This window comes from Convolutriloba macropyga, chromosome 8 (assembly GCF_964194025.1).
Source record: "Convolutriloba macropyga chromosome 8, txConMacr16.3, whole genome shotgun sequence".
Lineage (NCBI taxonomy): Eukaryota > Metazoa > Xenacoelomorpha > Acoela > Convolutidae > Convolutriloba > Convolutriloba macropyga.
In genome coordinates, this window is record NC_134475.1 from 12,895,951 (window position 1) to 12,922,182 (window position 26,232).

General features: G+C 34.2%; 1 protein-coding gene across 1 annotated transcript in view; it reads right to left on the reverse strand.

Moving 5' to 3' along the window:
• The window catches only part of LOC142344959 (piezo-type mechanosensitive ion channel component 2-like), a 212,454-nt gene that overhangs the window by 61,629 nt on the left and 124,593 nt on the right, over positions 1-26,232 (reverse strand). The window contains exons 14-18 of the mRNA XM_075397043.1: positions 25,041-25,228; positions 21,007-21,120; positions 20,494-20,730; positions 17,912-18,152; positions 14,620-14,670 (exon numbers count right to left, since the gene is read on the reverse strand). Of these exons, the coding sequence (XP_075253158.1) occupies positions 14,620-14,670; positions 17,912-18,152; positions 20,494-20,730; positions 21,007-21,120; positions 25,041-25,228 (831 nt within the window). The remainder of the gene's footprint in view (positions 1-14,619; positions 14,671-17,911; positions 18,153-20,493; positions 20,731-21,006; positions 21,121-25,040; positions 25,229-26,232) is intronic.

Consider the following 26,232-nt stretch of genomic DNA (forward strand, 5'->3'; position numbering starts at 1 on the left):
TTAGGTAAATTTTTTGCTGCTATTCATTGTAAACTGTACATGCTGAGTGAAGAGAAAAATTTGATACGCGTGGATTAAAAACCGCTTTAAAAGATGGCTCGTAAACGATATGGTTTCTTTGTGGTCGAAAGAATACACTCTGTTATTTTCTGCAAAGGATAGACTCAATAGAAAATTTGCATTCTTTAGATTTGTAAATGCTGTCGACCCACTAAAACTTTTTTCTCTAAAGAAACATTACATATCTTTTTTTTGCCTTCAATAGAAACGAAGTTTTAATCTAATTAATTCTCTTTTGTTCGAAATCCTTTACTTAAATTTGACATGAAAAACGCGTTCAGGCAAAAAACAACTCGGGTTCAGGCGAAATAAAATGAACGATTTTGTGCGAGATTGAATCAAGGGTAAAACAATTACTCAAAATTGAAGCTTCAAAAAACAACCAATGCTTTAAAAAAATAAAGAACCGATTAATTATTAAATTTTTTTCCGATTATTCACAGTATTTGAATTTTAAACCTGTTCTGGTTTGTATTTTTTTCCAGTATCTGATCAAAACCTCGGTATCTGATTATCTCTTTAGCTTTTAACAGAGCTGTATTATTATGGTGAGTATCTATCTGGTCATTCAGTTAAAATTTGTACTTAACGAGATATGATAACAAGATTATAGCAAAAATTATCTGTAAAAGGAGCTAGTTGACAGATTTGAGTTATCTAAGTACATATGTAACCAAATTCTTTCGTTAATTCATAGTTTTTCTTCAGTTTTTAATCAAAATGACTTTCCAAGCACTTTATATTGTATCCAGCGATCTTAATGTGAGTTATAGAAGTCTAGTTGAAGCATGGAAAACCTAGACGGCCATAGCTTAAAATTTTATAAATTGAATGCATCTACGAAATAGGATGACATAAAAAAGTCTAAAAATTTGCGTAAGCATAACATCAGGCCGTTTTTTGCCTGAGATTCAATTTAAAATTTACATGATCGGTGATGAGAAAAACTTGATAAGCATTGATAAAAGAACGTGTCAAAAGATGGCTTGTAAACGATATGAGTTCATTATGGTCGAAAATATAACACTCTTTTATTTTCTGCGAAATAGTTATAAATTAACTATCGAATTTGCGTTTTTAAGATTTGTGAAAGCTGTCGATTCACTTAATTTTTTTTTCTAAAAAGACAGTTCATGAACATTTTTTTTTGCTTTCCAAAGGAAAAAAAAATTTAAATTATTGATTCGCTTTTTTTCTAAATACTTAACTTAGGATCTAGCAATTTGTGGAGCCGATATAGATGACATGACTAGGGGAAAATTTTTAAAAAGTTTTAACGAGAAAAACATGGTCAGGCACAAAAAACCACCCTAGTTGATAATAATTGAACGCTTTTTAAAAAAAATCTACCGTAGTTGGAACCAATTGCTTACCTTGAACAACTTGCATAATTTTTGCAAAAAAAACTAACTTATAGGAAAAATGGTGATCTTGCAAAAAACATCGTCCTTCAAGAATCTGCAAGGTCTTGTAAAATAGCTATTCAAAATCTACAAGGGTAGTTTTGTCTAACCCAAATTACCTTATTCGCAGCCAGCCATGATTTTGATTAGTATTAAGTTATACAAGGGGTTTCTGAACTGGATAACTGTTGAGAACTGGAGTCTAATCAAAACAGTTGATCTGAATCGTATTATTCATATATTATTATAGATATTGCATACAGATAATAAAAATACAATTAATTCAATGTGTTTTATGCATTTTGAGCCAAAATTTTTACAACTCTACCGACCCGGGATTCGTTTACTCAGTTAATTCAAAATTTTTCTTTAAATTTACAACAAAAAGTATTTCCATAAAACTTTATACCGTAACCAGTGAGATCTGAATGTTATTTACAGATATCTAGTTGAAACAGGAAAAACCTAGATAGTGAGAGCTTAAAATTTTATATATTAAAAGCGTCTACAAAAAGGATGACATAAAAAGTCTCAATTTTTGAGAATGCTTGCAATTAGGTTAAGGATAGATGAAATTCATTTCAACCCGTACTTTTCCAGCGAAAGGCAATAATCGACACATGTTGAAACACAATTCAAAAGATAGCTTGTATACGTTGTGGTTTTTTGTTGTCGAAGCAATTGACCTTGTGATCTTCTGCGAAAGGTTTATATCTTAACTGAAAAATTTGCATGTTTTAGATTAATAAAAGCTATTGATCCACTTTAGTAAATCTTCATTAGTAAATCCTCTTTTTCCAAAGAGACAGCTCATGAAAGTCTTCTTTTTGCTTTCCATAGGAAAGAAAGAGCAATTTATTCTTACTCTTTTTTTCTAAATAAATTACTTTGGAGCTAGAAGTAAGTTGAGCTGACAGAGATCACATGAATATGAGGTCAGTTTTTTTAAAAAAAATAACTTGAAAGAGGTAGTCAGGCATTGAAAAAATACCCTAGTTGAAACCAAGTGCTTACCTTGAACAACTTGCATTATTTTTGCAAAAAACTTTTGTATCGGATAAATGGTAATCTTGCAAGAAACATAGCCTTTCAAGAATCTGCAAGGTCTTGCAAAATAGCCATTCAAAATCTACTAGGGTAGTTTTGTCTAACCCAAATTACCTTATTCGCAGCCAGCCATGATTTTGATTAGTATTAAGTTATACAAGGGGTTTCTGAACTGGATAACTGTTGAGAACTGGAGTCTAATCAAAACAGTTGATCTGAATCGTATTATTCATATATTATTATAGATATTGCATACAGATAATAAAAATACAATTAATTCAATGTGTTTTATGCATTTTGAGCCAAAATTTTTACAACTCTACCGACCCGGGATTCGTTTACTCAGTTAATTCAAAATTTTTCTTTAAAATTACAACAAAATGTATTTCCATAAAACTTTATATCGTAACCAGTGAGATATGAATGTTATTTACAGATATCTAGTTGAAACAGGAAAAACCAAGATAGTGAGAGCTTAACATTTTATATATTAAAAGCGTTTACAAAAAGGATGACATAAAGAGTCTCAATTTTTGGTATGCTTGCAATTAGGTTAAGGTTAGATGAAATTCATTTCAACCTGTACTTTTCCAGCGAAAGGCAATACTCGATACGTGTTGAAACACAATTCAAAAGATAGCTTGTATACGTTGTGGTTTTTTGTTGTCGAAGCAATTGACCTTGTGATCTTCTGCGAAAGGTTTATATCTTAACAGAGCAATTTGCATGTTTTAGATTAGTAAAAGCTATTGATCCACTTTAGTAAATCTTCATTAGTAAATCCTCTTTTTCCAAAGAGACAGCTCAAGAAAGTCTTCTTTTTGCCTTCCATAGGAAAGAAAGAGCAATTTATTCTTAGTCTTTTTTTCTAAATAAATTACTTTGGAGCTAGCAGTAAGTTGAGCTGACAGAGATCACATGAATAAGAGGTCAGTTTTTTTAAAAAAATAACTTGAAAGAGGTAGTCAGGCATTGAAAAAATACCCTAGTTGAAACCAAGTGCTTGCCTTGAACAATTTGCATTATTTTTGCAAAAAACTTTTGTATCGGATAAATGGTAATCTTGCAAGAAACATAGCCTTTCAAGAATCTGCAAGGTCTTGCAAAATAGCCATTCAAAATCTACTAGGGTAGTTTTGTCTAACCCAAATTACCTTAATCGCAGCCAGCCATGATTTTGATTAGTATTAAGTTATACAAGGGGTTTCTGAACTGGATAATTGTTGAGAACTGGAGTCTAATCAAAACAGTTGATCTGAATCGTATTATTCATATATTATTATAGATATTGCATACAGATAATAAAAATACAATTAATTCAATGTGTTTTATGCATTTTGAGCCAAAATTTTTACAACTCTACCGACCCGGGATTCGTTTACTCAGTTAATTCAAAATTTTTCTTTAAAATTACAACAAAATGTATTTCCATAAAACTTTATATCGTAACCAGTGAGATATGAATGTTATTTACAGATATCTAGTTGAAACAGGAAAAACCAAGATAGTGAGAGCTTAACATTTTATATATTAAAAGCGTTTACAAAAAGGATGACATAAAGAGTCTCAATTTTTGAGTATGCTTGCAATTAGGTTAAGGTTAGATGAAATTCATTTCAACCTGTACTTTTCCAGCGAAAGGCAATACTCGATACGTGTTGAAACACAATTCAAAAGATAGCTTGTATACGTTGTGGTTTTTTGTTGTCGAAGCAATTGACCTTGTGATCTTCTGCGAAAGGTTTATATCTTAACAGAGCAATTTGCATGTTTTAGATTATTAAAAGCTATTGATCCACTTTAGTAAATCTTCATTAGTAAATCCTCTTTTTCCAAAGAGACAGCTCAAGAAAGTCTTCTTTTTGCCTTCCATAGGAAAGAAAGAGCAATTTATTCTTAGTCTTTTTTTCTAAATAAATTACTTTGGAGCTAGCAGTAAGTTGAGCTGACAGAGATCACATGAATAAGAGGTCAGTTTTTTTAAAAAAATTAACTTGAAAGAGGTGGTCAGGAATTGACAAAAAATACCCTAGTTGAGACCAAGTGCTTACCTTGAACAACTTGCATTATTTTACAATTTTTGCAAAAAATTTTTGTATAGGAAAAATGGTAATCTTGCAAGAAACATAGTCTTTCAAGAATCTGCAAGGTCTTGTAAAATAGCCATTCAAAATCTACTAGGGTAGCTTTGTCTAACCCAAATTACCTTATTCGCAGCCAGCCATGATTTTCTTCAGTAATAAATTCTACATTGAGTTTCTGAACTGAATAACTGTTGACAAATGGAGTTGAATCAAAAAAGTTGATCTGAATATTATTATTCATATATTATTTTAGATATTGCATACAGATAATAAAAATTTAATAATTTAATGTGTTATGCATCCTGAGCCCAAAATTGCACAATTTTACCGGCCCGGACTTGAACCAAAGACTAACGTATTTTAACTTCCAACTCTCCTTCTCTCTGTCAACTGATCTACCGCCACAATTAAGCAATATTTCAAAATGCTTATTTGACTCAAAATGATAGAGTTCAGCATATTCTATTTCTGCGTTAGTTGCCCTCGAAACTCCAGCAAAAAATTTGACAAGTGACCAAACGGAACAAACAAAAAAGTGAAAAAAATAGCCAAACAAAAAATCTTTATCCAGGAAAGCCATTAGATTGAAAAAAATTACCAGAACGTTTTTGCAAAAAGATTAAATAAATTGGGCAAAATTTTTGACTTTTATTCTTCCAACCTTCAGAAATATTTTTTTGAGATTTAATTGCAAGTAATTTTGAACCAAAAAGGAAAGAATGCGCTCGCCCGCCCCTGACTCGAACCAGAGACCTAGACGAGGTTTGGAGGTGAGTTGTTGTACGGAATGCGGTGAAATGCGGTGAAATAAAATCGCGTTGAATCTCGTTGAATTTCTTATTTTCACCGCGTTCTCTGTATTCTTACGAAAAAGAATCGTCTCCACACGGGTTTGAACCTCTGACCTCCTGCCTGCCTTCAACTGCTTAGTCCACTGCGCCAACTGTCACTAACATCTTTGAAAATTATTGTAAATTTAAATCAGATTGAGTAAATTTTGGAAAACCTATGCAGTGAAATTTTGTAAGGAATGCTGTGAAATGCGGTGAATTAATTTTATTCACCGCATTCACCGCTTTCACAGCATTCCTTACATAAATTTGCAACAAAAGTTGGTGCGGTGAATTTTTGTAAGAAATGCGGTGAGTTTTGCGATGAATTTTTGTAAAAATTGCAGTGAAATGCGATGAAGTAATTATATTCACCGCATTCACTGCAATCACCTTATTTCTTACAAGAATTATACGCATTCACCGCATTTCTTACAAAAATTTACGCAAAAACCTCGACCCGTTAAACAAATCCTTTTAGCTCCCAGTTGCACGTGTCAAACAAAATACACAAATAACTAATAGAGATAATAATCAATTCCACTTAGATTGTACGCATCAGACATGTTCTCACCATTTCCCAGAATTTGGATAATTTCCGTTCTTGTCCACCAGTAAGTTATGGACCTCCATTCAGAGAACAAGTGCACGTACATTGTAAATCAATGTCTAAAATATAGCACGTGCTGTTGGGGGGTGCAAAAGTGCAAACAACATGCACGTACTCAACCCAAACATTTACAGCATTGCTACTATAGCTTATGATTTTTTTCGCCCAAATTGAACTACGGACGGTACCATTTTTGAAAAGCCTTGTTTATTAATTTTAATCTTTATCAAGCACTTCTCGGATCTTTTCCGTTTGTGCTCCGAGAGCACGTGCCAATACAAAGTAGATCAATGTGTAGAAGTATGGCACGTTCGTCTAGGGGCGCAAATAATATGCAGCCACTAAGGTGGGGGGGGGAGGGAGGGTTCACAGACGGAAATGATCGCACTTCCCTCTGTATCATTATTCTATCAAGAATGTAAATCAATGATTCACTCTTAATCTCTAGGACGATGTTCGGGACCGAATTGACTTATGATTAGACGACCCTTACGATCTCACATGTGTTAATATTGCGCTCGGAATAACAGGTTCTGGGAGACCTCAAATACAAAGGAGAAGGGACAATTTCGAGCGCATGATAACCCTATTTTAGCCTTTGACCAGACTGTGCCAGATCGAAAAATTTTCTGATCAGTCCTTGGTCTCTCGTCAGACTATTACCCAGAACTTGACCCGTGATCATGGAATGCGACCCAAAATGTGCCACTTACGATCAGACCACTTTCAAGGCCTTGTCCAGATCAGACTCCTCGGTGCTATCATCGTATGGACATTTTCTACCACGCCTTCTCTCGAACAATTTGGTACTATACCCAACTGTAAAAACGAAGCTTGCCCAATGAGAGGGGAGGCCCGGAAAAACTCAATATAGGGTATTTTAATTTTGATGCTTGTCAGAACAACACCTTTTGGCATATTCTGACAAAAATTGTTAAGTCTGGCAATTCATTAATATTAGAATTTGTTCAGTTTGGTTAAAACACTACACACTACAGCCATCATAGTAAGTTACGTCAATAGAAAGAAAAACGGAGACAACTGGGATTGTTTTTATTCACTCAATGATCAAAATGTGTGCAGATAAAAGCAGAACTGTGTGCAAGTTTTTTATGAGCAATTCTTGTTTGTCTGAAAAAACGAAGATCAAAAAAATCTTTCTAATTCCATTTTCTACGCTGGACGAACTTTCTAATGATATCAGTCTCAACTCTCTACGATGAATGTTTCGATCGGCCAAAAATGTCTGAACAAAAAAAACCCATTTAATTAAATAGTTCCTCCCCCCACAAGTGAGTGGGTATAATTAATTTAATGTGTTTCTTGCATTTTGAGCCAAAAATTGCACAAATCCACCGAGGCGGACTCCATCTAAAGACCTATGTATTTGAGCTTCCAACTCTCCTCCTCTCTGTCAATTGAGTTACAGGCACAATAAACAATATTGAACTATCAAAATAATTCTCTGGCTCAAAATGATATTTCAGCTTACTCTATAGCTTCAGTTTCCCCGAAAAAACCAGCAAAAATCTGAAAAGTGACCAAACACAACAAAGTAAACGAAAGGAAAAGTGAAAAAAAAAAGATTTTAGCCAAACAAAAAAACCTTGTCCAGGAAAACCTTTAGATTGAAAATAAATTACCGGAAGGTCTTTGCAAAGGAATAACAAAATTTTAAGCTTTTATTCTTCCAAAGTTCAGAAATATTTATTGACAGTTGATTGCAAGTAAATTTGAACTGAAAGAGAAGAATGCGCTCAAACGCCACTGACTCGAGACCTACGGATTTTAGCTTCCTCTTCAGTCCTCCGCTCAACCAACTAAGCTATCCGTGGACGCCTTTGCATCGTCTCGGCAGAATACAGTCCGTGGACGGGACGGTTCTTCCTTGTTTTTTCCATCGCAAATTTATTGATTTTTTACAATACATATAACTTTCAAGCTGCCAGTTGCACGTGTCAAACAAAAGACACAAATAACCAATAGAGCTAATAATCGATTCCACTTAGATTGTACGCATCAGACATGTTCTTACCACTTCCCAGAGTTTGGATAATTTCCGTTTGTGTCCCCCAGTAAGTTATTGACCTCCATTCAGAGAACAGGTACCTTTACATTGTATATCATTGTGTAAAAATATAGCACGTGTTGTTGGGGTTGCAAATGTGCATACATGCACATATTAAAACCAAGCAATTGACAGCATTGCTACTATTTCTTATAATTTTTTTTCGCCCTAATTGAACTATGGACGACACATTTTTGGAAAGCCTTCTTCATTAATTTTTATCTTTATCAAGCACTTCTCGGATCTTTTCCGTTTGTGCTCCGAGAGCACGTGCCATTTCACAGTAGATCAATATGTAGAAATATGGTACGTTCGTCTAGGGGGCGCAAATAATATGCAACCACTAAGGTCGGGGGGAGGGAGGGTTCACAGACGGAAATGATTGCACTTCACTCTGTATCAATATTCTATCAAGAAAATAAATCAATGATTCACTCTTAATCTCTAGGACGATGTTCGGGACAGGTTCTGGGAGACCTCAAATACAAAGGAGAAGTGACAACTTCGAGCGCATGATAACTCTATTTTAGCCTTTGACTAGACTGTGCCAGATCGAAAAAGCTTCTGATCAGTTCTTGGTCTCTCATCAGACTATTACCCAGACTTTGACCTCCAGATCTTGTTACCAAGAATTTGACCAGTGATCAAGTAATGCGGCCCCAAATGTACCAGACCACTTTCCAGACCTTGTCCAGATCAGACTCCTTGGTGCCATCATCGTATGGACTTTTTCTACCACGCTTTCTCTCGAAAAGTTAGTTACATAATTTACTTATACCCAATTTTGAGAAAGAAGCTTGCCCAATGTGAGGGGAGGCCCGGAAAACTTCAGTATCTTTTAATTTCGGTGCTTGTCAGAACAACACCTTTTGGCATATTCTGACAAAAATTGTTAAGTCTGGCAATTCATTAATATTATTAGAATTTGTTCAGTTTGGTTAAAACACTACACACTACAGCCATCATAGTAAGTTACGTCAATAGAAAAAAAACGGATACATCTGGGAATTTTTTTTTTCACTCAATGATCAAAATGTGTGCAGATGAAAGCAGAACTGTGTGCAAGTATTTTTTGAGCAATTTTGTTTGTCTGAAAAAACGAAGATCAAAAAAATCTTTCTAATTCCATTTTCTACGCTGGACGAACTTTCTAATGATATCAGTCTCAACTCTCTACGATGAATGTATCGATCGGCCAAAAATGTCTGAACAAAAAAACCCATTTCAGTAAATAGTTCCTCCCCCCACAAGTGGGTGGGAACAATTAATTTAATGTGTTTCTTGCATTTTGAGCCACAAAATTGCACAAATCCACCGAGGCGGACTCCATCTAAAGACCTATGTATTTGAGCTTCCAACTCTCCTCATCTCTGCCAATTGAGCTACAGGCACAATTAACAATATTGAACAATCAAAATAATTCTTTGACTCAAATTGATATAGTTTACTCTATAGCTTCAGTTTCCCCAAAAAACACCAGCAAAAATTTGAAAAGTGACCAAGCACAACAAAGTAAACGAAAGGAAAAGTGAAAAAAAAAGATTTTAGCCAAACAGAAAAACCTTTAGATTGAAAATAAAACACCGGAAGGTTTTTGCAAAGGAATGAAAAATTTGGGCAAAATTTTTGACTTTTATTCCAAATTTCAGATATAGTTTATTGACAGTTAATTGCAAGTAATTTTGAACTAAGAGGAATGAATGCGCTCGCCCACCCCTGACTCGAACCAGAGACCTAAGGATTTCAGCTTTCTCTAGGGTCCTCCGCTCTACCAACTAAACTATCCGCGGACATCGTTGCATTGTCTCGGCAGATTACAATCCACGGACAATTCTTCATTGTTTTTCCATCGCAAATTTATTGATTTCTTACAAAACATATAATTTTTTAAGCTCCCAGTTGCACGTGTCAAACAAAAGACACAAATAACCAATAGAGCTAATAATCGATTCCACTTAGATTGTACGCATCAGACATGTTCTTACCACTTCCCAGAGTTTGGATAATTTCCGTTTGTGTCCCCCAGTAAGTTATTGACCTCCATTCAGAGAACAGGTACCTTTACATTGTAAATCATTGTGTAAAAATATAGCACGTGTTGTTGGGGTTGCAAATGTGCAAAGAACATGCACATACTAAACCCAAAAATTTACAGCATGGCTAATATTTCGTATGATTTTTTTCGCCCAAATTGAACTACTACCTTTTTTGAAAAGCCTTCTTTATTAATTTTGATCAAGCACTTCTCGGATCATTTCCGTTTTGTGCCCCCCCCCCGTGTACGTTATGGACCGCGCACTTACAGAGAACGTGCCATTACACAGTATATCATTAGGTAGAAATATGGCACGTTCGTCGGGGGGCGCAAATAATATGCAACCACTAAGGTAGGGGGGAGGGGTGGGGAGGGTTCACAAACGGAAAAGATCGCTCTTCTCTTTGTATCTTTACTCTATCAAGAATGTTAATCAATAAGATTCAATCTTAATCTCCAGGACGAAGTTCGGGACCGAATTAACTTATGATCAGACGACCCTCACGAGCTCACACCTGTTAATATTGCGCTCGGAAATATAGGCTCTGGGTGTCCTCAAAAACAAAGGCGAGTTGACAATTTCGAGCGTATGATAATCCTATTTTAGCCTTTGACCAGAGTGTGCCAGATCGAAAAAGCTTCTGATCAGTTCTTGGTCTCTCATCAGACTATTACCCAGACTTTGACCTCCAGATCTTGTTACCAAGAATTTGACCAGTGATCAAGGAATGCGGCCCCAAATGTACCAGACCACTTTCCAGACCTTGTCCAGATCAGACTCCTTGGTGCCATCATCGTATGGACTTTTTCTACCACACCTTCTCTCGAAAAGTTAGTTACATAATTTACTTATACCCAATTTTGAGAAAGAAGCTTGCCCAATGCGAGGGGAGGTCCGGAAAAATTCAGTATAGGGTCTTTTAATTTCGGTGCTTGTCAGAACAACACCTTTTGGCATATTCTGAGAAAAATTGTTAAGTCTGGCAATTCATTAATATTAGAATTTGTTCAGTTTGGTTAAAACACTACACACTACAGCCATCATAGTAAGTTACATCAATAGAAAGAGAAACGGAAACAACTGGGAAGTTTTTTTTATTCACTCAATAATCAAAATGTGTGCAGATAAAGGCAGAATTATGTGCAAGTATCTTTGGAGCAATTTTTGCTTGTCTGTTTAATTTTCTATAAGATAATAGAAACGAGTGATGCGCTTTGACTAAAATAGAAACATTGAACAATAAATTACAGAAAAGAAAAGTTTCAAGTGTTTGTGAATTAATATATTTTGAGTGTGGGAGGGGTCTTGAATCATTACAAGCCTTTGGAGGTATTAGGAAAAAATTAGTAAATCTTCTTATTCTTGGAACTTACAGCACATATTACAAGTACTTTAAAAACATTCTCATAAATTGGTTACGTAAATAGTTTTACTCAGTGTAATTGTTCAATTATCCAAATGCATAACTTAAGGCCCTTCCTCTTCCAACCCCCACCCCTCAGCTTAGTGGCAACCATTTTTGCAACCTCAGACGCGCATATGGTTTAAATATAAGGCTAGACAAGGAGACTTGTTAATGTGCGTTCGCACATGATGTTCCGACCCGAGCTTATCTACACTTTTGACTTAATTGTCAACCAAATGATAATCAAAAATATATGTTTGAATTTAAAAAATCTTTACACACTCAAACTACTAGATGAATTAAATAATACAATGCCTCATTAAAGCGCTCACGAAATCTGCCATTAAAAAGACTACGAGAAAAAACAAACAAGAAAATCAGCAAAAACAAAAATTTCACGCCAAAAACTCAATAACTAAATCTAAAAGCACCTGGTAACAATGTCAAAATGCAATGAGATCAAAAAATCTTAGCCACACAAATTCACTCTTTGTTAAGTACACATCAGACAGGATTTTTTTCCTAATGGGACTAGGTAACACGTCGACAAAAAGAAATAATGAGGCAAAATTCAAAAATCAATCAACATTTTTAAAAACGTTTCACAACTTCATACGTCTCAAAAACCCTGAGCCTTTAGAGAAATAAATCCTGATAAATTTACTAAAAAGTCATTACAAAACCGATAGGACTTGTATTTGTTTAGACTAGGCCATAGAAGAGAACAAAAGTTTTAGGAAAACTAAAAAAAAAAACAAACAAATTGCGAAAACACAAATTATTGAAGCCGTTAAAATCATTAGCTTTATCTGAAAATTGTTTCTCCTATTTCAATTATTATCTATATTAGTTATCTATATTATACTGAAAAAATAATTAAGTTCACTCGGTCCTTATTTGAAAATGATTGGGATCTGTTATTACGCGAATAAGCTTAAATAAAACAGAAAAAGAAACACAAATAATGACCACCTACAAAAATTTTATGAAAACGAATATCATCCACCATACGAAACAGCAGTTACAAAACGATAGCAAAAGACACGTTAATTTTTGAATTACATGGAATCAAATGGGACCTCTCAGTGATGACAATAAGTTACAGGTTAAAGAAATGAACAAAAAAAACTGAAACCTTAAAAAAATTTTAGAAACGAATATCATCATAAACATTAAGACTATTCGCTATGAATTGACTGCATTGAGAAACATCAGTTTTTCAATCTCCAATTAGAAGCTTATGAGACCTCACAGCGATTTACGACTACAAAATGAATAAAAAACGGTCAAAAACAGCAAAGTAAAAAAAAGAGAGAGAAAAGTGTCAAAACCATTAAAAAGTGAACTTTTTCAGTAAAAATTATTTATCTTCAATAATTTTTAACGGCAATGGGATTCTTCTTTGATTAAAAAAAAGACTTATATGAATAAGTATATCAAAACCAAAAAATTTTTTTTACGAAAAACACGTAAAATCAACGCCATTAAATTCAATAGCTTTCAAAGGAAATCCAAAAATACGCTAAAATATGTCTGAATGGGAAGACTATGGTGTTTGTTATGCATAATTAATCAAAAATCCGTCACAATATGTCTTATGGTTATGAAAACAACAACAAAGACAGGCAAAAAGCAAAAATTCAATAGAAAAGTGCGAGAAATTGTCGAAGCCATTTAAACAATCAGCCTTTCTCTTGAAATTTTCTTTATGATTCATTTAACGTTTTTTTCTAAACAAATGAGAACTATCAGTATTATGATAATGCTGTAACCTTTCAAAAGAAATCAAAATAATGAAAAAAAGTATCCAAAAAATTTTTAAAAAATATGAGAACTCGTGGCATCGAAGTAATAAAAAACCAAAAGTTAGAAGTCAAAAAGGCTATCCAGATTAATTTTGGTTGCTCTAGAAAGGAAATAGTTCCTAAAGATGAATGAAAACGACATATATTTCAAAAAAAATTGTTTTAAGATTGGTTAATGTTCAAAGAAATTTCGAAAAGTTATTTTTAATGTCTTAACAGCCATTAGCTGTCAACTCAAAGCACTAGGTAGGTTCCCTTTATGCTCATTGGGGAGTTGATTTCTTTTTCAGTCAACGAGTCTGTGCTATAAGACTTCAAAACGTTAGTAAAATCTCAAAAAGCAATTCAATATTTCATTTTACGAAAAGTAGGAGTAGAAGCCAAAAGAAAAAAAGTGCGATCCCTTGAAAACGAATTCTTTGTTCATTGAGCTTCATTTGACTTTAACTGAGATTTTTCATCAACTGAATCTTGATATGGAATGTGACTAGTCTATAAGTGACTTCAAAAATAAAAAAAAAATTGGGAAAATTTTTCTAAAACAACAGCTCTCAAAGACGATTCGAGTTTTATCTTTTATAGTAAACTTAACCATGAGACAAAAACTAGCATTTTTGTCGCATTTCGTCTATTAGGAATGAATAAAGGTTTTATTCTGTAGCTGAAATGTAATCTTGAATTCATATTTTTATAGAAAAAATCCTAATTTGAACGAAAATTAAGCTAAAAAGTGAACAAAATCATGCCAAATGTCCTGTGTTCACAAAAAACTTTAAACCTCGATAACTCCTCGGAAAAAACGAAATTCAAAAAGATCTTTTTAATTCCCGGCTCTACGCTGGACGAGCTTTTTGATGATACCACTCACATTTCTCTACGATGAATATATCGATCGGCGAAAATTGTCTGAACAAAAAAACCCATTTGAGTATTTAGTTCCTCCCCCCACAAGTGGGGTCGGAACAATTAGGTAATTGCACGTGCTCTGTAACGGCAGACGGGGGTGAGGAATATTGGCGGACCGGGGCCAAGCAGACGAGGAAAAAGCCAGAAGAAGGGGGAGGGGAGGGTGGGAGAGGAGGAGGAGAGGACGCTTCAATTTAACGGGAAATGATCTGAATATTTCAGGCCGTGACATCTTTTACGCAAGTAAATGTAATTGGATTAGGCCAAGTGCTTGTAATGATTTTTTTTCTGTAATGTTTGATTGGTTAGTAATAATAATGACATTGAATTGTGCAGCAGTTGATATGGTTAAATGTGCAACTCACTCAGCACAATAGCACTCTGAATGGCTAATGCACCTGACGTAGGACTCTGGGCTAGAAGAAACAAACAAACAACACAAGGTAAACAAACATAAACAATAATAACGGAACAGACGCTAAACAATCAAAACATAAATTGGTTAGAGTTACAGTGATGAGGCTGCACTTAAACGGATCCCGTACCCAGAACCTTATCAAAATCTTGCCAAGGTATTTCAAGTTTTGATTCAATAGGTATGCGTATCTCCTGGGTTAGAAAACTTAATTTCGACTGTGACGTGAACACTTTGGTTTGGGAATTTTGGCATTTTGTTTTGCCATGTATTTTATCCGACTAGGGATAAATAAATGTGTTGCGCAGCTTGACGGAAAGTTCACGTGCAGTACGGGTAATAATTGATGATGTTAATATGAGATAACTAATGTCTTGTTAAGACTATAGGTGTGTTCATTTATGGAACAAGTTTTAATCTCGAATCTGGCTCGTATGTTGACAATTTTTTCTGAGTTGATTAATTCAACAGGGTTAATGTAAATTATACATAATGATTAAACCTTGAAGAAGGGGTGAATTTCTTCAAAATTTGGACAATTTGCGGTAGTCCAAAAAGCACTTGACGAAGTTGCCGAATACTAGATAATAGTATCAACAGACCTCGCGCAATTTTTAAAGAAATTCTTTGCAATTTAACTTAACAATTATATCGCGTTAATTTGTAATCTTTGTATCATGTATATTAAATTGATAACTTATCAAATTTCCGTGGATCATTGTGGATCATTATTTAAAATACACCGCAGATTGCTGTTCCAAAAAATACGTGTCAATTTGTTTTCACAAAAGCTTTAAAGATGAAAAACATTAATCACTTCCAAAAGAATCATAACCAAAAATCTGAACAAAAGTTTCTGCTTAAAAGGACTGATGAACTGACAATGAAACAATGATCATCGGTCATGTGCTTCCGCACCTAAAATTTCCATCCCAGTTTTACAATTTTTGAATGAAGGTCTTGACTACACCGAAAAATAGAAAAGTAAAGAAATAGACCGGCACCTATTTGGCTAATTCAAAATGGATTTAGGTTAAAACTGACAAAATTGCTGAATGTAAAAACAGGTTCAATAACAAACAAATTTTTAAAACTAATTTATAAAATCAGCACCTATGATTTCATTTATTGATAGAGCCAAACGCTGAAATTCTTGATGAATACAAATTGAGACTAAATACTCGTATTTCCAAAAATGTGCTGGAAAATTTTTTTTCTTTAAAACGTAGAGTTTCTCTTCTATTTCAAAGTAACGTTTCTTTAGAGCTCAAACGTTCGTAATGAACAGAAACACTAGATTAAAAAATTATCAGTCTATTAATTTTACATAAGACATTAATTTCCAGGAAAATAGCTGATTTCAAAACAAAATCTGAGAAAAAGTCAAACAAACGTTATTATTATTTTTTTAGTTTCTTCAAAAGCTCAAGGAACAGATGACAAATAATTTCCCACTCTTAAGCAACTCACTATAGCAACATTCTGTTCATAGACCCTTTATAATTAATTTCTGGTTGAATAGTCAATGCAAAATTAAACATTTTATCAATTTTTGAAAACTTCGTTTTTCTTTCAATCAAATCAAATAATAGTCTTACACCTCTTAGATGCCAAGCAGAACTGAAAAAGGACCACATCAGCGGAAAAATTAACCCGTATTGTGTTTAAAACAAATTACGAATATATATTTCGCCGAAAAGATAGGCAATAATGCAGTTCTTACTTTTTTCCTTAAAAATGTTGTATAGTTATACAAGTGCTGCTCACGATCAAGCTGTCGTCAGATGAAAATCAATTGGCAGCCGTGTTAATATTGCTTTCAGTTTCTTGAAATGAAAGCAATACGAATAAAAAAGGAGAAGTTTGTTAGTGCAGAAAAGTCCATGCGCTTTTTTCTTGTTGGTGCCGAAGTCGATGATATTTTGCGGCGACGTCGATGCATTTTATTTTCAGGAAACGAGCTTGAAAGATCAGATGTTTTCAGATCAATTCCGAGGATACTGGAGAAGCCAGGGAGAATGAGATAAAACATAAATTCTGAAGTCTTTTCGCATTGCAATTTCCTTGTCACATTTTTTTTGACATAATGCAAATACTTAGATTCTGAAACTTTTGTTTTCTACAAAAAAACCAAGTAATCTTTTGCAATATAGCTATCTTGAAAAAGCACAGATAACACTAGTCAAACCACTAGTCAGAACTATTTAATATGAAGTTAGAACCATTATAAGCACTTTGACTGCATGAAAAGGCAAGGAATGTGAATTAATTAAAAATTTTGGCGTATCATTTTTTCTCGAAGAAATTAAAAAGTTGAAGTGTCTAACTAAATATTCTGTTTGCAGGTTTTTTTTTCTTGATATCAATTTTCTTATTTTTCCACTTAACTTATCCACTAAAATTGGCTTAAAAAAGAAGTCAGGTCTGGTATAATTTCGTAACCGCAATACATTACTTGGAGGGATGGACACAATGATATCGATTCATAATTTTTTTCAAGCTTTATTTTTGATGAGGTTTTTGGTTATGACTCCTCTAGATGTGATCAAATTTTGTGATCAATTTTGATTCTTTGCTGTCAGCAAACCGTGATACGTTCTTTTTGAAATCCACGTCAGAGCGATTTGGACATGATCAAATAAAAACGTGATGTCATTGAAACCATTCGATTTTAATTTTTAGTTAAATTTTAAATCTTCGCGCTGTACAAAAAGAAAATGTGCAAAGAATTTTATGCTTGCTTTTACATATGTAAGGTCAAGTTCTTCAAATAAACAATTTATAATTTTTCAATTTTGCTTAATGATATATTTTTATCTGTACATTGCCTCTTAATGGGTCTAGGAAATAGACCCCCCCCCCACGGAAAAAAAATACTTAACTTTAGATAGGACATAAACCCCTCGGGAAAAAACCCACAGAAATAAACCCCCACGGAAATAAACCCCCATTTTAAAGTTGAATTTCGGCCGTGATAATTTTTTCGGTTGTGTTAGTTTCATATCAAGTCCCACGGGCTGCTGAGGCATGGCCAAACGCGCTAAATGCGCGGCTGTTTAATAGTAAAGTGAGGTTTATTTCCGTTGGGTCTTATTTCCTATCTAATCATTCGCATTTTAATCTTATGTGTATTAGAAGAAATTAACAATGTTTTTTTTTAAATAATAATGTTAGCAAGATGTTGAACGAAACTTAGTTCATACGTTTGGTCACAACTTATTTCCTACATTAAATGAACTTACAAGCAGTGGGAAAAGGGTTCCGGGCAAATATGGATGAGAGTGGCTGAGGGTACTGCAATGCGTTTATTCCTCCCCCCGCTACACCCAGTGCCCCATAGAAGGGGTTGGTGCTGCTGTTGATGGTGGCAGTGCCGGATGCGGAGAGGACGGGGGTGGTGGTGAGTCTGGATATTGTCACCTTTTTCTCCCTCTTACGTTTGAAGTGTCTGAATGTGCCCCAGAAAAAGAAGCAATATATCACCTGAAATAAAATATTGGTTTCTTGATAAGATATTGGATTTTACAAGAGTCCATTAAAATTCAGTAATAGTTGAATTTGTTTCCAGTTTTGAGTTCAAATTAGGTCTCGATTTCAAATTGATGTCGTTTCCTGTGTTGAAACATGTGTTCTTCAAGATATTTACACCTGTGAGGTACACTAACCATTTTTTTTTATTTCCTTAGCCGCTCAAGTAGCAAACTTGCTTACTTCCCTAATCAACGCTTGGATGTCATCAAAAGACCTATACAGTCAATGGTGTTAATGGCTAAATGTTGACTTCAGTTTAACGGCCGAACACGTCATTAAAGTCTGGACAAATTCTTTTCACAGGTCACCAAAATCTTATTGACGATATTTTGAACTATATATAATATGCGTTTTTTAGGGTACGCAAGAAAATGCAAAAATATTGCCAGCAGTTTTATTAGTCAGAAGTCTAGAATACGAGTTTAAATTTCAGCCTTAGTTGAGCACAATCTTTTAATTGGTTTAAGGTCATTCCGTGACTTATACTTGTTGAGGGTGGTCCTTAAATAACCAATATTGGTCGAGCGGTTTTGTTTACGTACGGCCAGGTCTGGGTGGAGGTTTTCAGTCTGTTGAGCAGTAAACTTTTGCAGAGTAACCCTTAAAATCTTACATAATAATACACTATAATTGACAAATATATCAATATTTATTGCTATAACGGCAAATTGTTCTCAATTCCTTTTTCATTATTGTTTTTAAATGGGTTTAATGTAATTGTAAATTAAAGCATTTTAATCGAGATCGCTATTATTCATATAAGTATTGTCAATCAATATATGGTCACGTGCTAATCAACAAAAGTTCCGAGTAATAATCAAATGAGATTTCACTTTATGAAAATTCTTTGGATTGTGATTTTGGTAATACAAGTCTCATAAATGGTAACTGTTTTTAAGTTTTATCTGATGTGTTTTCATTTGTTTTCGGTGTCGAGATTATTTCAATCACAAAAGATCTGATATGAGCAAATTTGTAGGAGATCAATGTTCTTTCATCAAGTTTCATATGAAAGTTTATACTCTTGCAAATTATATTTGTAGGATTATACAAGTGATAAAAACTGAAATTTTTGACATTTCTCTGGGGTTCCATTTTTAAAATAATCGCTTTTTGGATAACTGACTTTTTTGATTTGAATGATTTTTGTGTCAAAAACTATTACGTGGGGCAATTATCACAGCTAAGTTTGGTCAAACAGAGGAAAACTTGCAGATCCGACTAAGAGGAGCTCATCTTCACTCATGTGGCACACAATAACAGGACTAAAGCATCTACATTTGGCGTCCAAATTTATTAGATTATTATCAGTCTTTTAATTGGCTACGGTCAATAAATTGCTCTAAAACTACAGTCTTTGACATTATTGCAGCTATCTTGAACATGAGGAAGCCAGTCTCAGATGGAGAGATCGAAACTGCGGTGTGATGGTGCGATAAAAAGTGATGCCATGCCAAAATCCCTCAAACCTTGACTATTTGCCTCCTCAAACGTAAAGTTTACTAAAGCTCTATTTAAGTTATTTACAGAATAGAGTTGCCCTAAGAGTTATGAGGCTTTACCAGTTTATCGCGCCTCTTTTGACGAAATATTAAACATTACAAAACTAAAACCACACCGTACTGAGTATATATACTCAGCATGGTCGCTGTTTTCCGCACACATGTATTAAAATCAGGAAAATAAGCGAGTGCGAAAAACGGTGACACGCTCAGACGTTGATTTTTCTCTCGGTAGTTTTCGCATTTTAAGTGTGCGTAAAATGGTGAAAATTTATTGACTCTGATCCTATGATCTCTTTGCCGACTCTAAACTAGTCCTTTGATTGGGGGGGGGGGATTAGTCGACAATTTACGCATTCATATTGTCTCCACAAATTTGCATCAAGGATTCAGCCAATTCTGTTTCGATTTATTTACGTTTTCTACAATGTTCGCTTTATCATTGATTTCAACAAATGTGTTTTTCAAAACGTTATGAATCACTCAAGCGAGCTAGCTAAAGTATTAAAAATTCTAGAATAAAATCTATAAATTTTATAAAAATTTGCGCTTAAAAGACACTCTTGACTACTTTTTGGTCGGGAGCAACTGATAACGATTTCTATATAGCATTTCAAAAGTATAGATCTTAAAAATAATACCGTTTTTTCCGATTAAACGGTAGCTGAGTCTTTCCGCATTTAACTTCAATTTATTCAAAAAATTAATCACTATTTTTGTGAGACCATAATTTATTACAAAATAAAGGAGCCCCCCCCCCCCACAGAATGTATGGGTCTCGCTAAACTAACCTGAAGAGCGAGATGCCTGACTGGGTACTGATATTCGACCAGTCCCACCTGTACCAGATCAAAGGATGACTCATCATCGCCACCCCCACTAGTGCCCTTACTGCCACTACTTCCACTACTGCTGTGTGTGTCTGGGTTGGGACCACTCCGCTGGGAGGAAGCACGTGGCATCTCTTCTCTGGTCAGGTCGAGGGAGTAGATATACTGCAGGATTAGAAGACAGTTCCCATACACGACCTGAAGAATTAAAACTACTCAAATCGGTTATTGCAAACAAAACCTTTCTCAATTATTTGTTTCAACTTACTAGAATGGAAGGAAGGGGCGCAACTGCCATTTTTTACCCCCGTATTTTTTGACCCACAGTTACAAATTATGTGTTGTTATGTGGCGAGGGGATTAAATTTACATACCCAGTAAGTTCCAGATTAAAAATGAAAAGGGCGTCAAAATAAACAATAAGCAAATATAAATTTAGAGCTCGACTTTCAAGGCAATAAAAAATTGACTTACAAGTAGAGATGACGTGGTAAGTGTTGCTTGTCTGGAGTTGGGCCACATCCAGATACAAGAAGCCCAGATCAACAGCACGAAAGTCATCCAGTTGTGATACGTAATACCCCACACCTGCGTACACGTACATACATAAAAATGAAGGTAACTTGGATGAAAAGAAAAAATTTTGGACCTATTCTGTTTCGACACCCCAGCTTACTGGGCATATATCTTCTACGCCTGCAGGCGCACGTGCTATTTTTTTCCAAACATTTAAGTTAATAACATAACCGAAGGATTAAAGTTTACATGCCTTTAAAGTAATCAGAAATACTATATGTTGAAATAATAGAAGTTATACATGAAGCTATTAACGAACTTCTGATTATTGATTGATATTGCCTATTAAGCTGTTCGTTCCTATATATAAAAGTAGGAACCGATTGATCCTAATAGTCTGTCTATTGGAACATTTTCATGCTGACATTGCAACAAATTATTTCCCCTTCACACTAACATTCCTCTTTGGGATGCTCTTCAAAATCAAAGATTTTTTACTCTGCTTAATATAGTTTTGTGTTCCTATATCAGCTCATTGTCCGCATGATCTGTTGTAACTGAAGGCGGTTTGCACATCTTTCAAAAGTTTCTGCTGTACCCTACCAACTCAAGTTTGTGTGAAGTTTAACAGACCAAAATATGGAATTTTTAATTCGGCTGGAAGGACATTTGATTTGAGAAAAATAAGACGGTCATACCTATGACGAACATAACGAAGTCATGCACCAATTAATCTGTCAATTTATATGTTGCATATTATTTAATGACATTGTTTGTAAAAACTACTCCACTGTGCGAAAGATGAGAAAGAATATAAGATTTGAAAACATCCGGTCTGATTTCCAAAGCTACATAATTTTTACCAAATATATTGAGCGAGTAGCGGCCGGCATTTTGCATAAAACTACGCTTAGATGTAGTTCAAATGGCATGTTTAGGTCAAGGTGTATCCCTAAGTAACGACAACCTTCAGTAGATTTTTTAAAATCTTGTTAAAAGTACCTTTTTCGTTCTTTTTAAAGAGTAGAGAAAAAAGTAGCTGTTTTATCAGCATCAAAAATTATTTCATTTCTCATCAAGTACCTGTCTGTTTCCAGCAAAAAAAACATTCAATTTTTTTCGCAGTTTTTGCTCTTGCTTCATATCGACATAATATAATAGTATCGTCTCCAAATTGTACAATCTCAAAGTCATCTTTGAGTTTTTGCGAGAAATCTTAAACGTGTAAAGAAAAATTGATATTCCTAAAAATGAGCATTGAGATACTCCATGATTCATGAATTTTTTTTAGACAGCTGGAGTTTATTTTAACTTATTTTAACGCAATCTGATCGTTCTTCGAGAGATGATTGGATTATATTGATTACAGGAGCGGAGAAGTGCTACATAGAAACCTGTCATACATTTGTAAGGGAGCAAGGGAGCAGGAGGGCGAAAGATAAGAGATCCAAATTTTATGCAGTAAAAAATTTAGCTCCTTTTAAAAAAGTTTAGATGCGTCTATAGTGATACTGAGCAAGCTACTCCTTCGATTGCTACAATTTCACTTCTCATCCTGCCCAATTAGTACAAGCACGTGATAGAGGTTAAAATCTAAGATACACAAAACATTGGATTGGAGCGTTATGTTATTAAAGACATTCTCGATGCAACACAAATGATTATAACACTCCTTTTTGACCAAATTTTCTGCCTTCATAAAAATCATTTCGCAGTCTTGCGTTCTGTAGGCTTGAACATTTAAATAGTGTCAAATGCTTTTAAAAGAAGTGTTTAGTAATATTTTCATTAAAAACTGAAAAAGTGGTGCTTTGTTTAGAAGCAAAAACCCATCACAGAATTCGTTCTGCGTGAACCAACCGTAGTTTTGGGTCTGAATCGCCAATTCTGATTATTTAATTTTTTCAGGGAGAGAGCTTAAAAACTAACAAAAATTATTGTCAGAATGAAAATCACAGCCAAAACTGGCTAATACAATTCATATTTATGTTTAAAAAGGAAACAAATCGCTCAATTGTTGGCAACACTCTTAAATTGTTTCTAGTGCGGAACACGATTTGACAAGTTTTATCTAAAAGAAGTTGTTTTTGAGAAAGTTACCGAACTTTCTGACATTGCAATATAGACTAAAGCTTCCTGTTTTCTTGCAAAAGATCAACGTTACATTTGTTTTCAATGATGCAATCAACTTCAGGTGATCAAAGTTTTACTGGAGCAATTTTTTCCACAAATTCCTGGGTAAACATGAACTAATTCGTTTGAAAAAATAGGATTTAAAAGATAAAAAAAAACACAGAGAGAGAGAACAAAATAGAGATCTGTTCCAAGAGAGAAATATGAATAACAAAAGCGGGAGAGTTGTTGTTTTTTCTCGGGCCAAATTTTCTTGCAAATTTTCGGTAGATCCAAATAACTGGTGATAGTCTATGGAACATCCAAAATATTGGTGGTAGTCTATCTAGCCCATGATAGTACAAGAAAATATCAGATGTAGTCAGCTAAATTCTAGTGTAACAAAAATCAAAAACTCAAAAACACCAGTATTGACAATTGAAAGCAAAAAAATCAAACGCCTTCAATTATAAAACCTTTGCTCATCAAAAAACAAACATGCAAATATTCGAGTCAGTGGAGAGATCTTTTGGCTTTTCAAATTAAAACAGTTTCAAAGAAATCGAAAGTAAAAAAAGCGAAAAATTGCATACACAGAATTTATCGTCGTTTAAAGCCAATTAATTTTATTTTGAAAATGTGAATTGGCTAATAAACAATAAGATTTGATTCACCGTGGATCTGCGTTCATCATTAAAATGCAAAAAGAAGAGAACAAAATAGGAAAAACGCTCACGACGAACGTCTAGAAAAATAAGTAGTGAAATTAAAAAATAAAAATAATTTGTTTCGAAAATTAAGTCAATGCCCCCACGAAGAGCACGTTTGCTCTGTATACATGAACTAGCAGACTGTAAACTAATCAAGAATAATTTTGAACCTCCAAGACATAGAAGGATAAAAAAGTAAAAAGTTTTAGAAAAATTGGAAAAGAACGCAAATTGTACTAATTTTTTTGTAAAATTTAATTTTTTTTTAATTTTTGAAGCGAAACATTTTGGAGGACTTTGAGATAAATAAGCGTGAACTAAAAAGTCTCTGAATTTTTAAGTGTTCTGAATTCAAAATGGTTCGCTCTGAATTCAAATTTAAAGTCTCTGAATTCAAAATGGTTCGCTTCATTTTGCAAACTAGCGCTATGAAATGGACAACCGCAAACTGAGAAAAAAAAGTATGACAAAATTTGTCAAAAAACCCTTAAAAATTCAGAGACTTTTTAGTTCACGCTTATTTATCTCAGTTTCAATTTAGTACCCCTCATATTTCTTTCGCATGCTTAGAAAACTTTCGCTTCGGTTTGGACAAAAACAGCAAGCCTGGCCTAAATATTCTGCCATTTGTAAGGAAATGTTGAAACAATAAAAGGTATGCAATTTAATTTTTAGCTGCATATTTTGTAAAGCTGGTCTTCTGTTTTTCAAACAAAAATGTTTCGTTTAAAAAAAGAATTCGGGGCTACTCTGATCTGGTCCATTCCACTGAAATTTTCGAATCTTTTACCATTAATCTTGTGTTATTTGTTTTTTTTTGTGCTAAAATTTTGTTTGGTTCTTATATTTTTTTTCCGACAAAGTTGGAGTTCATTCGCTCAAAAAGTATCCTCAGGCAAGGATCCTGCGCATTAACTCAAAATAACTCTGCTACCCAATATTTTATGCGGTTATTAGAAACATGACTAATAGTAAAAGAATAAACATGTTGAAACATCTTTTCTGTTTAAGTGTAGAAAACGAGGGAAAAATCTGTTTTAATATTTCAAAACTTGTCACCATTTGTCATGTCTAGCACAAATAACGCTGTACTGTAGTTTTTTTAGTTTTATATAGTAGCATATATGGTAGTATTAATGCTTGATCAAATTCATAAAAGGTGAGGCTGACCATCATGATCATGGGTGCACAGGTGCAGCTCCTCTTCACCATGAACTGGAACATCTTTAGGATGAGGTGATAGACACCCGCACTCTTCAGCCACGGACTTCTCGCCCTGTTACCTCCTCCCCCTCCCCCTCCTCCCTCCCCGTGCTGATGATGGTGATGATTATGAAGCGTGCTCTGCTTCCGCAGTCCTAAAAACCTCCAATAAATTTAACCCATATTAACTCAGCTAAAAAATCTATAAAAATCAAATTTTTAATATATTTTAAAAAATTTTAAACCGTGATTGGTTACTATAGACAGGCACACTACTTCCATACGTTCATAGTTCTTGGCGATAATATGATCGAGTTATTTCTTGTCATTAAATTTTTCTGCCCAGGAATTTCTGACACCAATCTTACGAGCTGAACAAAGTATGCGATCAGAAACTGAAAAAAGTGAGCAAAATTCCAGGTGGAAGTTCAGTCAGAATTGATCTCTGATCAGACCAATTTTATACTCCGACACAAATTTACCCTGACCCAAAACAATGCCCAGACCATCGTCCAGAGCTCGCCTCAATTTTTTGAAATTGACTTCTTCACTTGATCAGTGGAAATGCTCTCATTTACATTTAGGTTATTTTGATTAATAATGGTTTTTTTTGTTTAAATGAAGAGCGAACTTCATCTAAACTTATACCTTTTACGATTCAAAGAATTCGGATTGGATTGGTGCGCTGCGTTTTTTAAGATGTTTTCACAATTTCTTCTGATGACTTTTAGCTTTCAAAACGGGATTAACTGGTAAAGCTCGGCGGGCATTAAGTTGCAATAGAAGCCCTCAGCGGACTTTAGTAGTCTTTTAAGTGTTGAATGTACTGAAAATGCTAGCAGCGTCTAAGTTCAAGGTGAAAAGTCTCTTTTTGGAATTTTTGACCACAAAAATGTCTTGTTTTTCATTCTCTTTTGTTTATTTTATTGCTAAACGAGTGTTCAATTGATATTGTTAAAAGTTTTTAGTAGTCTTCTACCAGCTAGATATGCTTTCCAGCAATCTTTTCTGAGTTATCTGTTTTGGTAATCCAAACTTATGTACAAAATAATTTTGTAGTGATTTTTGCCATTTTTTTTCGTGATTTTTGCAAATTTTTGGGAATTTTTGACATTTTTGATGTTTTTCGATCTTTGAAGGCCAAATAAGCCTTTTTAAA